The following is a 13,122-nucleotide window of genomic DNA, read 5'->3' as shown; positions in this document are numbered from 1 at the left end:
AATGGCTACAGTGGGCTTCATTTTGGTTTGAATTTCTAAAATTATTACATTGAGTAAACTCAATATTGAATTTTATAGGTATTTCAGGACAGCCAGGCGGGGGTGCACGTCTGCTGAGAAACTGAGCAAGAGTATCTGTGCTGAGCTCTGGTGCCACCAGAGGGCGCACGAACCCACCCCTGACCAACTTCCCTCTGAGGTGCCCGAAGACTTCCTCGGGGCAGCACGACGGTGGTGTCAACTAAGTCTTGTTCATTGGTGAGTAAAAAGCTTCCTTTCCACGGCCCTGAGTGCAGACAAGAGAGTCTTTAGAGTACTCAGCAAAGGAAGAAATTCGTCTAGAAAAGTGAAATCCCCAAATCCCATCATTACGACTACATCCTGATATCATTGTCAATATCCAGACACAGTGGCTGCTAAGATATGTTCTCACAGTGGCCTCTAATATAATAATCACACCGTGCCCTAACATTACTATGATATCCAGACCATACCCTAACACCAACATAATATCCACACCAATATAATATTCTAACGCTAATCTGACATCCACACTGTTGCTTCTAATGCTAATGTAATACTATCCGTATGATTCCCTGATGTTAATGTAATATCTGCACTGTTCTCCAACACCAATATAATATGTACACTATGCCCTAACACTAATATCCACACTGTGCAGTAAAACTAATGTGTCCACACAGCAGCCTCTAATACTAATAAGTATAATACTATCTACTAAGTGGAGTCTGTTGACATTGAGGCTTTTTTTTTTTTTTTGAGATGGAGTCTTGCTCTGTCGCCAGGCTGGAGGGCAGTGGTGCGATCTCGGCTCACTGCAACCGCCGCCTCCCGGGTTCAAGCAATTCTTCTGCCTCAGCCTCCCAAGTAGCCCGGACCACAGGTGTGTGCCACAACACCCGGCTAATTTTTCTATTTTTATTAGAGATGGGGTTTCACCATGTTGGCCAGGATGGTCTCGATGTCTTGACCTTGTGATCTGCCCGCCTCAGCCTCCCAAAGTGCTCGGATGACAGGCTTGGCCCACCGCGCCCGGCCCCCGGCATTGAAGCTTTTATAAGCATTCACAGCTTTGCATGAAGCGTAGCCTCTATAGTATATTTTGGTGATGTCTCTGCTTTTCTGGCACAGTATTGATATGGTTGTTTTAAAAACTAATTTACTTTTTTGTTGTTGTTTTTTTTTTTGAGACGGAGTTTCGCTCTTGTGACCCAGGCTGGAGTGCAATGGCGCGATCTCGGCTCACCACAACCTCCGCCTCCTGGGTTCAGGCAATTCTCCTGCCTCAGCCTCCTGAGTAGCTGGGATTACAGGCACGCGCCACCATGCCCAGCTAATGTTTTGTATTTTTAGTAGAGACGAGGTTTCACCATGATGACCAGGATGGTCTCGATCTCTCAACCTCGTGATCCACCCTCCTCGGCCTCCCAAAGTGCTGGGATGACAGGCTTGAGGCACCGCGCCCGGCCAGTAATTTACTGTTTAATAATGTCCTAGTTCTAGGAAACTTCCAGGAGCAGTGCAAAATATAACCTGTTTCTTTTCTTAGAGTCCCCAGCAGTTTTTGCTGTACCAGATTTGCAGCGTCCTGCAAAATACTCCGGTATATTTTACCCACAGCACGGACACTCTCCTACGTTACCGCCCCAGAAACCCTAGATCAGGAAATCAGCATGGTTCCTACGTCGTAATTCAGTTCACAAACTCATTTCGCTTTTACCTCCTGCCCCGCCTGGGAGTATGATGTGTTTTTTCACTCTGATCCAGTTTTCCCGACACTGTTCCCAAGACTTTCCTGCATATGTATGATCTTGACACATTTAAAGAGCATACAAGTGTTTGTTTGAACACCTGTCTTCAGATCTTTGGGGTATATAGCTAGGAATGGAATCACTGAGTCATATGGTAAATCTACTTGGAACCATTTGGAGAAACTCCAAATTATTTGACACATACACTGCACCATCTCATATTGTCACAGCAGTGTTTAATCGTTAAGTTTCCGCACAGCTTTGTCAACACTTGTTTTTGGTTTTCTTTATTTCAAGATAATGTTAAAGGGCTTTAATTTCAAATGCTGCTTTTTTGTGCCACCCTAACTTTATACCACTTTTTAAAAACTGCATTTTAAGTTTTGGGGTACACGTGACGAACATGCAAGATTGTTGCATAGGGACACACGTGGCAGTGTGATTTGCTGCCTTCCTCCCCGTCACCTATATCTGGCATTTCTCCCCATGCTCTCTCTCCCCAACTCCCACCCCCCACTGTCCCTCCCCTATTTCCCCCCAACAGACCCCAGTGTGTGACGCTCCCCTCCCTGTATCCATGTGTTCTCATTGTTCAACACCCGCCTATGAGTGAGAACATGCAGGATTTGATTGTCTGTTCTTGTGTCAGTTTGCTGAGAATGATGGTTTCCAGGTTCATCCATGTCCCTGCAAAGGACATGAACTCATCCTTTTTGATGCCTGCATAGTATTCCATGGTGTGAGTTAAGGGGTATCTCTTTATGGTTTTAATTATGACTCATGATGTTAAGCATCTCTCAAGTGCTTGCTGGTGAAGGGTGTATTAAAAAGCTTTGTTCTTTGGGAGGCCGAGGCGGGTGGATCACGAGGTCGAGAGATCGAGACCATCCTGGTCAACATGGTGAAACCCCGTCTCTACTAATAATACAAAAAATTAGCTGGGCATGGTGGCACCTGCCTGTAATCCCAGCTACTCAGGAGGCTGAGGCAGGAGAATTGCCTGAACCCAGGAGGCGGAGGTTGCAGTGAGCCGAGATCGCGCCATTGCACTCCAGCCTGGGTAACAAGAGCGAAACTCCGTCTCAAAAAAAAAAAAAAAAAAAAAAAAAAAAAAAAGCTTTGTTAGTTTTTAGATTGGATTGTCTTTGTTGTTGAGTTGTAAAAGTTATTTATATATTCTGGATTGCAGACACTTATGAAGTATCTACTGTGCAGATTTTGTCTTCCATTCTGTGGGTTATTGGAATATAAAAAGAGTTTCTGTGTGGTCTCTGCCCCAGTGTTCTGAGGCAGAGCGCTAAGCCTTTGGAGTATATGAAGTGATGTGTCTTTGTGTGCTAATGAGATGGCTGATGGCTGGGCGCCCCTGGACAGCCTCAGTGGGGCTGGTTGCCAAAGAAACCGACCTTGCCATTAGGGGATTTGAAATTTCAGCCTCCCTCCCATCTCTGTGAAGATTAGAGGTGCTGATGGCTGTTGAATACCTAAAAGTCCTGTTGGGAACATGGTAACACAGTGGTCTGCAAGCTTTTTGACACTAGGGACTCGTTTTCTGGAAGACAGTTTTTCTACGGCCCGGGGTGGGGTGCATGGATTTGGGATGATTCAAACACATTACGTTAACTGTACATTTATTATTATTACACTGTAATATGTAATGAAATAATCATTTCAGATTGTCTTCTTGCAACTGGATGGTCCCAACTGGGGGTAATGGGAGACAGTGACAGATCATCAGACGTGAGATTCTCATAAGGAGCATGCAGCCCAGATCCCTCGCATGCGCAGTTCACAATAGGGTTCGTGCTTCTATGGGAATCTGTCATGGCAACATTTTGGTCAAGCTAGAAAAAAGCATCATTGCAAGCTGGGCACGGTGACTCATGCTTGTCATCCCAACACTTTGGGAGGCCAAGGTGGGTGGGTCACTTGAAGTCAGGAGTTCGAGATCAGCCTGGCCAACATGGTGAAACCCTGTCTCTACTGAAATGCAAGTATTAGTCAGGTGTGATAGCATGTAGTCCCAGCTACTCAGGAGGCTGAGGCAGGAGAATCCCTTGAACCCAGGAGGTGAAGGTTTCAGTGAGTGGCGATTGCAGCATTGCACTCCAGTCTGGGCAACGAGAACAAAACTCTATCTCAGGAAAAAAAGGCAAGCATTGCCAAATGTGAAATGGTGTTCCATTTCCCTTGGGCTGTATTTGCATAAATGTCTTATTGGTATGTGTTTCAAAATAATAGAAAACTCCCATAACTCTGATGTGACTTAGTGTATGTTATTAATAAATAGTAATAATTGTTATGTCAAATTGTTGTATGCAGCAGAAGTAACCAAAACATCCCTGTCAATTGTGGCTGTCATAATGGCTGTCCTAACATGCCTTGGTCACCCACAGACATTTGTTGTCTTGTTTTTTTTTTTTGTTTGTTTGTTTTTTGAGATGGAGTTTCACTCTTGTTACCCAGGCTAGAGTGCAATGGCGCGATCTCGGCTCACTGCAACCTCCGCCTCCTGGGTTCAGGCAATTCTCCTGCCTCAGCCTCCCGAGTAGCTGGGATTACAGGCACGCGCCACCATGCCCAGCTAATTTTTTGTATTTTAAGTAGAGACAGGGTTTCACCATGTTGACCAGGATGTTCTCGATCTCTCGACCTCGTGATCCACCCGCCTCGGCCTCCCAAAGTGCTGGGATTACGAGCTTGAGCCACTGCACCCGGCCTGTTGTCTTGTTTTAATCCTCTTTGAAAGGTGATTTATAATCAGCTGTAGGACATTGACAGGTACTCTTAAATGCAGGTTTCTGATAACTTTGGAAATTTTTTCATTAGCATAAAGAAAAAACTTTCGGGACTCTCATGGAGAGCTGACATGTTCATGAATATCAAGCAGGACAGGAGATAACTGCATGGAGTGAACTAATATAAGATTGAAGTCATCTTTTGGACTTTACTTAAAATATTACTGGTCCTTTGTTTGGTTTTTCAGAGTTCAGGAAATTTATTTTCAGCTACTTACACCTTTTAGCAATCGAGTAAAAAATACTCCAATTGAGTAAACAAAATGAGGGGCATATTTGTTTCTCTCTACCTGTTTTCTCCAAAATTGGGAATGGGTTTGTGAGTATTCTTCACTTAGGACAATATAATTTGCATAAGTGGAAAAGAATGTTTCCTTCTGCAATGGGACAAATGGGACACAATTGGAGAAATTAGTCGTTTTGGCAAGGCTTTGACTGGAATGGCATGCATTCCCCTAGGGAATCAAACATGATGTATAGAGTCAATAAAAGCCCTTTGGGAAAACTAGCTTCCTACCTTGTCTACACCTTCCCTGAACAGGGTCCCTAACCTGTGGTAAGTCAATAATGTCACCTCCTGACAGGCTTATTAAGACCCAAGTTATCCTGCGACCTCAAAAGAGACATTTATGCAACTCATATAGTTATTTGACGGGAGAGAACCATAGCCAGGCTCAGCTTTGCAAAGTCTTTTCTGAGATTCACTTTATGAAACAAAGTTTTATGAAACCTGATTTTTAAAACCTATGTAAAAAGAATTGTTCTTGCTACACTTTATACAAATAATCAGGGCAAGTATAATAGAGACACTTGGTCACACCGTAATTTCTCTTTAGTAAAAATGGGAGACTGGAGAGAGAAAAAAATTATATTTTAAGAACGATGGGTGAGGCCGGGTTTGGTGGCTCACGCCTGTAGTCGCAGCACTTTGGGAGGCTGAGGCGGGTGGATCATGAGGTCAAGAGATCGAGACCATCCTGGTCAACATGGTGAAACCCCGTCTCTACTAAAAATACAAAAAATTAGCTGGGCATGGTGGCGCGTGCCTGTAATCCCAGCTACTCAGGAGGCTGAGGCAGGAGAATAGCCTGAACCCAGGAGGCGGAGGTTGCGGTGAGCCGAGGTCGCGCCATTGCACTCCAGCCTGGGTCATAAGAGCAAAACTCCGTCTCAAAAAAAAAAAAAAAAAAAAAAAAGAAAAGAAAAGAAAAAAAAGATCTACGGGCCGAGAGCAGTGGTTTATGCCTGTAGTCCTAGTACTCTGGGAGCCCAAGGCAGGCGGATCATGAGGTCAGGAGATCGAGATCACTCTGCCCAACAGGGGAAACCCCATTTGTACACTAAAAATACAAAAAAAATTAGCTGGGTATGGTGATGTACATGGTGGCATACGCCTGTAGTCCCAGCTACTCAGGTGGCTGAGGCAGGAAAGCCCCTTGAACCCAGGAGGTGGAAATTTCAGTGAGCCGAGATTGGGTGATGGTGTGAGGCTTTGTCTCAAAAAAAAAAAAAAAAAAAAAAAAAAGAGATCCAGGTCCAACCACTAAGGTGGGGCTGGTGGTTGGCCTCTGTCTTCAGGAAACCTGGAACCCCCATGTAACAGAGCAGGACCCAGGCCGGGGTGAGGAAGCCATCAGGGTCACCAGGTCAGTGGATCAGAGCTGGAAACACAGAGCAGGTGGGAGCCCTGGACTCTCCCAGTGAGGGCTGAGAAGCTGGGGTAGGAGCATATTCCATGGGCAAATGCACACAAGGGGTCCCTGGGCCCTTTCCCCTGCCCAGTGACTGCCCAGTTCCTAAGGAACTTCTGAGGCCTGAGACCCAGGGACACATCACCTGATCATCACCCCGACACCTTTCTGCCAAGATGAGAGAATGCCCAGTGCAGGCAGGTGGTCTGGGATTGGGGTCTGGGGTGGGGTGTGTGTTCCTAACTAGCAGGTGCCCTTACATAAAGCTGCCTGAGCTGGTTGCACCATCACTTGTTAGTCTGCCTATGTGTGGCCTAGATTCAAAGGTCCAGTTGTCCATTCTGGCCCCACCATTCCCCGGCTCCTCTGCCAGGCCCAGTTGTGTATAAGGAGTTTCAATCACTTTGCCTTTAGATTCTGAATACGAAGCTTTACTGTGACTAGATTTTATCTGCAAAAACATTTTCTTCGTTTTCAGTGAGATTTGACTTAGTAATTTTGGGTAAAACCCAATTGATTAATTTTTTTTTTTTTTTTTTTTTTTTGAGACAGAGTTTCGCTCTTGTTACCCAGGCTGGAGTGCAATGGTGCGATCTCGGCTCACCGCAACCTCTGCCTCCTGGGTTCAGGCAATTCCCCTGCCTCAGCCTCCTGAGTAGCTGGGATTACAGGCATGCGCCACCATGCCCAGCTAATTTTTTGTATTTTGAGTAGAGACGGGGTTTCACCATGTTGACCAGGATGGTCTCGATCTCTTGACCTCGTGATCCACCCGCCTCAGCCTCCCAAAGTGCTGGGATTACAGGCTTGAGCCACCGCGCCCGGCTCCAATTGATTAATTTTAAAAATTGAGAAATTTTTATTTTTTGATAATGATTGTCTATAAGTGCCCACAAAACTTGGCAAATAGGTTTGTCATGTTACACTATTTTTTTTTTTTTGAGGCGGAGTTTCGCTCTTGTTACCCAGGCTGGAGTGCAATGGCGCGATCTCTGCTCACCGCAACCTCCGCCTCCTGGGTTCAGGCAATTCTCCTGCCTCAGCCTCCTGAGTAGCTGGGATTACAGGCACGTGCCACCATGTCCAGCTAATTTTTTGTATTTTTCGTAGAGACGGGGTTTCACCATGTTGACCAGGATGGTCTCGATCTCTTGACCTCGTGATCCACCCACCTCGGCCTCCCAAAGTGTTGGGATTACAGGCGTGAGCCACCGCACCCGGCCATCATGTTACACTATTAGTATAGGCTTGCTGAATTTGAATTTTTGTAAGAGGCACTATTCTTCTTATGGGATTTAATGCATGCACGTTTGTTTGTTTGTTTGTTTGTTTGTTTTTTGAGATGGAGTTTCGCTCTTGTTACCCAGGCTGCAGTGCAATGGCGCGATCTCGGCTCACCGCAACGTCCGCCTCCTGGGTTCAGGCAATTCTCCTGTCTCAGCCTCCTGAGTAGCTGGGATTACAGGCACGCGCCACCATGCCCAGCTAATTTTTTGTATTTTTAGTAGAGACAGGGTTTCACCATGTTGACCAGGATGGTCTTGATCTCTGGACCTCGTGATCCACCCGCCTCGGCCTCCCAAAGTGCTGGGATGACAGGCTTGAGCCACCGCGCCCGGCCTAAATCCATGCACTTTTACAACTTGAGACCTCCCCATTCCAATCAAAGTTGCAATTCAGTCCAAATACAGAGTAAGAGTGTGAGTGCTATTGTGAAGTAAAAAAAGCCACTCCACTAAGTCCTGATTTAGAATAATAACTCCTAAGAGATTATTACTAAGAGAGTGTAAGGCAGTGTTGAATAGGGAAAATTAGTAATGTTAAAGGCTTGTTATGATTAATTTTACCTACTTGAGCCTTATGAATTTTTTTCTTCAATTACTTGCAATTCCATTTTAGCTTTCTAAGTTAACTCTTGAGGACTATGCAGACTGGAATCTTCTCAAAGAATAGAAAACAAATTACTCAGAGCATAAGTTGGAATGGCTAAAGTAGGTCTTATCTAATTGATATTTCCAAGTAACTTCTGGAAGTTATTTAGAGTTTTTAAATTATCTCTTCTGATGGACAACTTTTGAGGTGGTATAGTGGTATTTTTTTTACCAACGTGCCCAAATAAATATAAGGAGTTGTAGTTTCAATTTTATCTGGAACTAGTATTAACCCAGTACATTGAATGAATTTCTTTTTCTTTTCCTTCTTTCTATTTTTTTTTTTTTGAGGCGGAGTTTTGCTCTTGTTACCCAGGCTGGAGTGCGATGGCGCGATCTCGGCTCACCGCAACCTCCACCTCCTGGGTTCAGGCAATTCTCCTGCCTCAGCCTCCTGAGTAGCTGGGATTAAAGGCACGCGCCACCATGCCCAGCTGATTTTTTTGTATTTTTAGTAGAGACGGGGTTTCACCATGTTGACCAGGATGGTCTCGATCTCTTGACCTCGTGATCCACCCGCCTCGGCCTCCCAAAGTGCTGGAATTACAGGCTTGAGCCACCGCGCCCGGCCTTAACTTCTAGAGATTCTTTTAGACCCTGTAAATTTTTTTCTATTCGCATTCCAGGCACATAGCCCATGGCTTCCATTATTTGTTGATTTTGGGAGCTATAGGATTGTTCAGGTCTTAAGACTTCGGTTCCCCACTGCTGTAATAAGTTTCTTCCCCACAAGTTAATAGGAATCTGAATTACAATAGACTGAATGGGTCCAGGCTGTCCTTCTGGCCCTTTGCATGGTAAGATAAGACTGCTTTGATAAACTTCTGAGGCCCGCCCCACTCTGACTATATTAGAGTGAGCGTTTTATACAGGCCAAGAAAAGGGTCAGTGCTGAACAGAAATAATTGAGACATTTGTGCTAGTATTAACTAAACCTTTAAAATTTTTTTCTATGAATAGTGACTTTACATGCTGGGTGTTTATTTGTAATTTGATATATCCAGTATGCAGCTTTGCCCTGCTTATTTGTACTTCCAAATCCTCCAATTCTTTCATCTTTGCTTTGACCTAATTTGATGTAAGGTAAAAGTAAGATTTGTGCTATGCGTTTTTTAGGTTTAGCACTGCAAGGATTGGAAAATGACATACAATTTGCATTTCCCCTGTAAAATTACTATTAATAGCTTCTGTATGAAATTTTATCCCTTTAGTATTAAGGCTAGGTTTTCCTAAAAGCAAAACCACTGTTTCTGTAGGTAAGGGCTTACAAACTCCTGCTGGAATTTTTTCGTGGAGGCTCCCCAGGTAAAATATTTACTTTCTGAGTGCTACACAAATTTGCTGCCTTTATTGGTGGCAGGGGACAAACATTGTACAGAGATGAGAGAGTAACTTGAGCAGGATAGGCCCCAGTTGGAATCGGGTTCCCTTCCTTATTAAATTTTGAATGACATTGATTAGCCCAATTATTTTTCTTTATTTTTTTACACTTAGGGCAAATGCCTGGTTTAGTATTTTTTGTTGTTACCCTCAGCTGAGGTCCTGTTCTTAGATTTTGTCTGCAGTCCTTTAGGTGTGTTCCTTTTTTCCAGAATGGCAACAAGCTCCAGGAAATGCAGCAGTCCCGTTGTTTACCCTCAATCCTGCCATAGTTTGCACTAATAATGTAGCCTTATGTAAATTTCCTCCATTGCCATCATGAGCCTTAATATAGTCCATTAAATGAGCTATCCCTTTAAAAGGCTGCTTAGCAACATGACACTTTGTATTAGCATTATTGATTGCTTGTTTAAGTTTCTTTAGAAATTTAAATGGCATTTAAATGGAAAAGGCTTCAATGTTACCTAAAACTGTCCCTGCTCATTTTGGGGGTGCATTATAACTGGAGACTGCTATCCCTCTAAATTTTCGTCTTTACCAGCCTGCTGAATCCCAGCCTGAATAGACAATTACTGCTGTGGAAGGCCGGTATAGAGCCACTGGAGCAGCAAGCTTTGCTTTTTGAACAACGTTTAAGTTTTCCAACAGGGAAGTATCAGGTAGGTTTGGCCATTTTACTTTTTGTGAATGGGCTTAACAGTTTTACTTTTTAACTTAACTGATATTACTTCCATTTGGTTTAAAGCTTTTCTTTAAAGGGTGTAGTTTTACATGCTTAGCTTCTACTTGCTTTTTAACTAATTCATGGGCTAGATGTAATTTCTTCCCCTTTAGAGGCTACTGCTTTACTTAAATCAGATTTTAAAAGAGTTATCTCAGAGATAACAAAGAAATTATTATTAGAATTTAAATGTTACTTAAACCTTAGCAGAAATTACAATTTTGGATGTTACTTGTTTACAAAGAACACACAAAATTTTGCTGTGGAACACCTGCGGAGAGCAGCACGCAGCTATTTGGACCTGGCCCCACATGGCTGCTGCTTGCTGTGTTCTGCTTGTGTTCTGCTTGTGGTACTCACTACCGAGCCTGGGCCACAGTTGTGGCCTTGGGCTGAGTCTGTTCGCTTGAACCCTGCTTTGACCTTTCTTTGCTGCTGAGCTGTTTCCATTTTCTTCTTTTTCTTCCCCGCCCCCCCACCCCTGTAATGCTATTAAGGTTAGATATACCTGTAATGCTATTAAGGTTAGAAATGTAGCATATGAAAGGTTAGAAATATAGGTTAGCATATTAAGGTTAGAAATATAGCATATGAAAATCTGTTGATTCTTAAAAATGTATTTTAAATTTCTGGGCTTAAATGTGTAACAACATAAACATTTGACTAATTCTGCTGCCATAATTAATATGGAAGCTTCGGTTTAATACGGTTACACAGATCTGAAAAAACAATTGCTCTAAAGCTAACAATGACAATGAGAAAATTATCAGAATAATTACCGTCGCGTTAATATCTGCACACAAAATGTTTAGAATAGTAAGCTAGGATTCGAACCTAGGCAATTTGGTTTCGGAGAGAAAAAGTGTTCTGTTCCCAGTGAGTTCATAGTCAAATAGGTGCTGGGAGAGGAGGAAAACAAAAATGGAGTCACACAGATGAATGCATGCTGTAATTCTGGACAATTTTAGGAAGGAGTGGTATATGCTACTAAAAAAGCCTGAGGTTGCAAGATTTGATTTATCTAGAGGAAGATGAAGGCTTGGCTGTTGCCTGACTTGTGAAGAATGCATAGGCCTTTTTAACTAGATAAAGCTGTAGGGTGGGGGCCTGGAAGAGCTTTCCAAGCAGAGGACTGAGCTTCTGCAAATGGCCTGTGGCAGTCTGTTTGCTTAGCCTGTATGAACAGAGGGAAAGAAGGCTATCCTGGCCAGATGACAGGAAGTAAAGGGAGCTGAGTCCTGAATAAGGTGGGAAAAGGTGGAAGCCAGACCAAGGTGTGAACGTTTTGTACTGTATTTACATAAGAGCTCTGGGCAATATGTTAAGCTCTGAGTGACTTGATATGATTGATGTTCCAAATGATAAGTCTGGCTCTAATGGAGAAAACAAGTTGGAGTAAGGCAAGAGTAGAAGCCGGTGACCTGGTGTGAGAATGAGATAGTGGAGTAGACTGAGGTTTGTTTTTAGGCTCTTAGGTGACAGGTGTGATGAGGGGTAATGGAGGTAAGTAGAGAGATTTCACACGTATTTAGGAGGTAAAAGTTTTAAAAATGATGCTGCATTGAATGTTGGTATGAGAAGGCAGGAGATTGAAAGGCCCCAATGTGTCTATATATTCTTTATCTTCTCCAGCCTCTGGGATTGATTATAATGTCTTTGGAGTCTTGTGAAATCCTGCTTCTTAATCTAAGCTCTCAATTCTCCTTATTTCTGTGGAGATCCTGACTCAGGAGGTTTTGCTTGAGGCTCTGCAGAGCCATTTGTCTTGTTTTGGTTTTTTGAGGTATCTTGTTTGAACATTCTTAGGTTCAAGCACATTTGGGAAATGCTGATATAGCCAGTGCCTAAGATAGTCAGTGATTCTCAATATTGGCTACACATTAGAATTGCCAGGGATGCTTTTAAAAATATGTATGCCAGGGCCCTACCTGAAACAATTAATTCAGAATCTGTGAGTTGAGCCTGGATGTTGGTATTTTAACAGGTGATTGGGATATGCAGCCAGTATGAACCTCTGAGTTAAATTATAATTCTAGAAAGCATGTGGAAAATAACCTGGGATAATATGAAGATAGAAGCATGCCAGGCATATGGTAAAAACGATTTGCAAAGCACAACATGGACAAATTACTCAAAATAAAATCAATCAAGTAGTAAAGGTACTGAATTACGCTGTATCCACTGGGATATTTTCGACCTTTTCCAAATGACTATATAAAATTATTCTTCCATCTTCCAGCAGGAATTATTAAATAGTGTATATAGTACTTGATATACTTCTCTAAATTGGACATAAAGCAAATGTATTCAATTGAGAGAAACTCTTCATGAAAGGAATCAAAGTATTAAAATGAAGGTAAAGTAACTTTGGCCATTTAGCATGATCTGAGGTTATTTATAAAATAAACCAGGCAGAACTATCCTATCTGTACTCATAAGTTTTGTATTTTTACTTCTCAGTAAATTTTATATTAAAAGACATTAATACTTTCTGTTTGTTATTGGATACTTATGTCCATTGTTGAGAAAGCTTTGCATTTAAAGCAAAACATAAATAAAAATATAACTACAAAAATGACTTCCATAATAATTAAGTTAAAAAATTAGAATGGCAGAGACCTAAAGGTCATAGAATATAATGTTTTGACATAATTATAAACTTGTGAACCCCTTGCAACAAAAATAATGAACATATCCTTCAGCTCCCAGAGTTTACTCATGTATCTCTGCAATCCTTTGCTCCCACATTTCCTCATTCCCCATTCTTCATACATACAGAATATACTCCTTTTTTGTCCTGTTTTTTGTTTCATCCAGGAAAAACTATTT

The 13,122-nt window shown here is 42.6% G+C and overlaps 1 protein-coding gene across 2 annotated transcripts in view; it reads left to right on the top strand.

The window, feature by feature from the left end:
• Positions 1 to 13,122, top strand: part of LOC120361902 (ATP-binding cassette sub-family C member 6-like) — a 68,061-nt gene that overhangs the window by 3,859 nt on the left and 51,080 nt on the right. The window contains exon 2 of one of the 2 annotated variants that reach the window (XM_074381596.1): positions 79 to 258. In XM_074381596.1, the coding sequence (XP_074237697.1) occupies positions 79 to 258 (180 nt within the window). Of the gene's footprint in view, positions 1 to 78; positions 259 to 13,122 lie in introns of those variants that run through there. The other variant, XR_012512673.1, reaches the window with a different exon arrangement.

This window comes from Saimiri boliviensis, chromosome 12, assembly GCF_048565385.1.
Source record: "Saimiri boliviensis isolate mSaiBol1 chromosome 12, mSaiBol1.pri, whole genome shotgun sequence".
Lineage (NCBI taxonomy): Eukaryota > Metazoa > Chordata > Mammalia > Primates > Cebidae > Saimiri > Saimiri boliviensis.
Note: the sequence above shows the minus strand (reverse complement) of the source record. Positions and strands in the feature narration are given on the sequence as shown.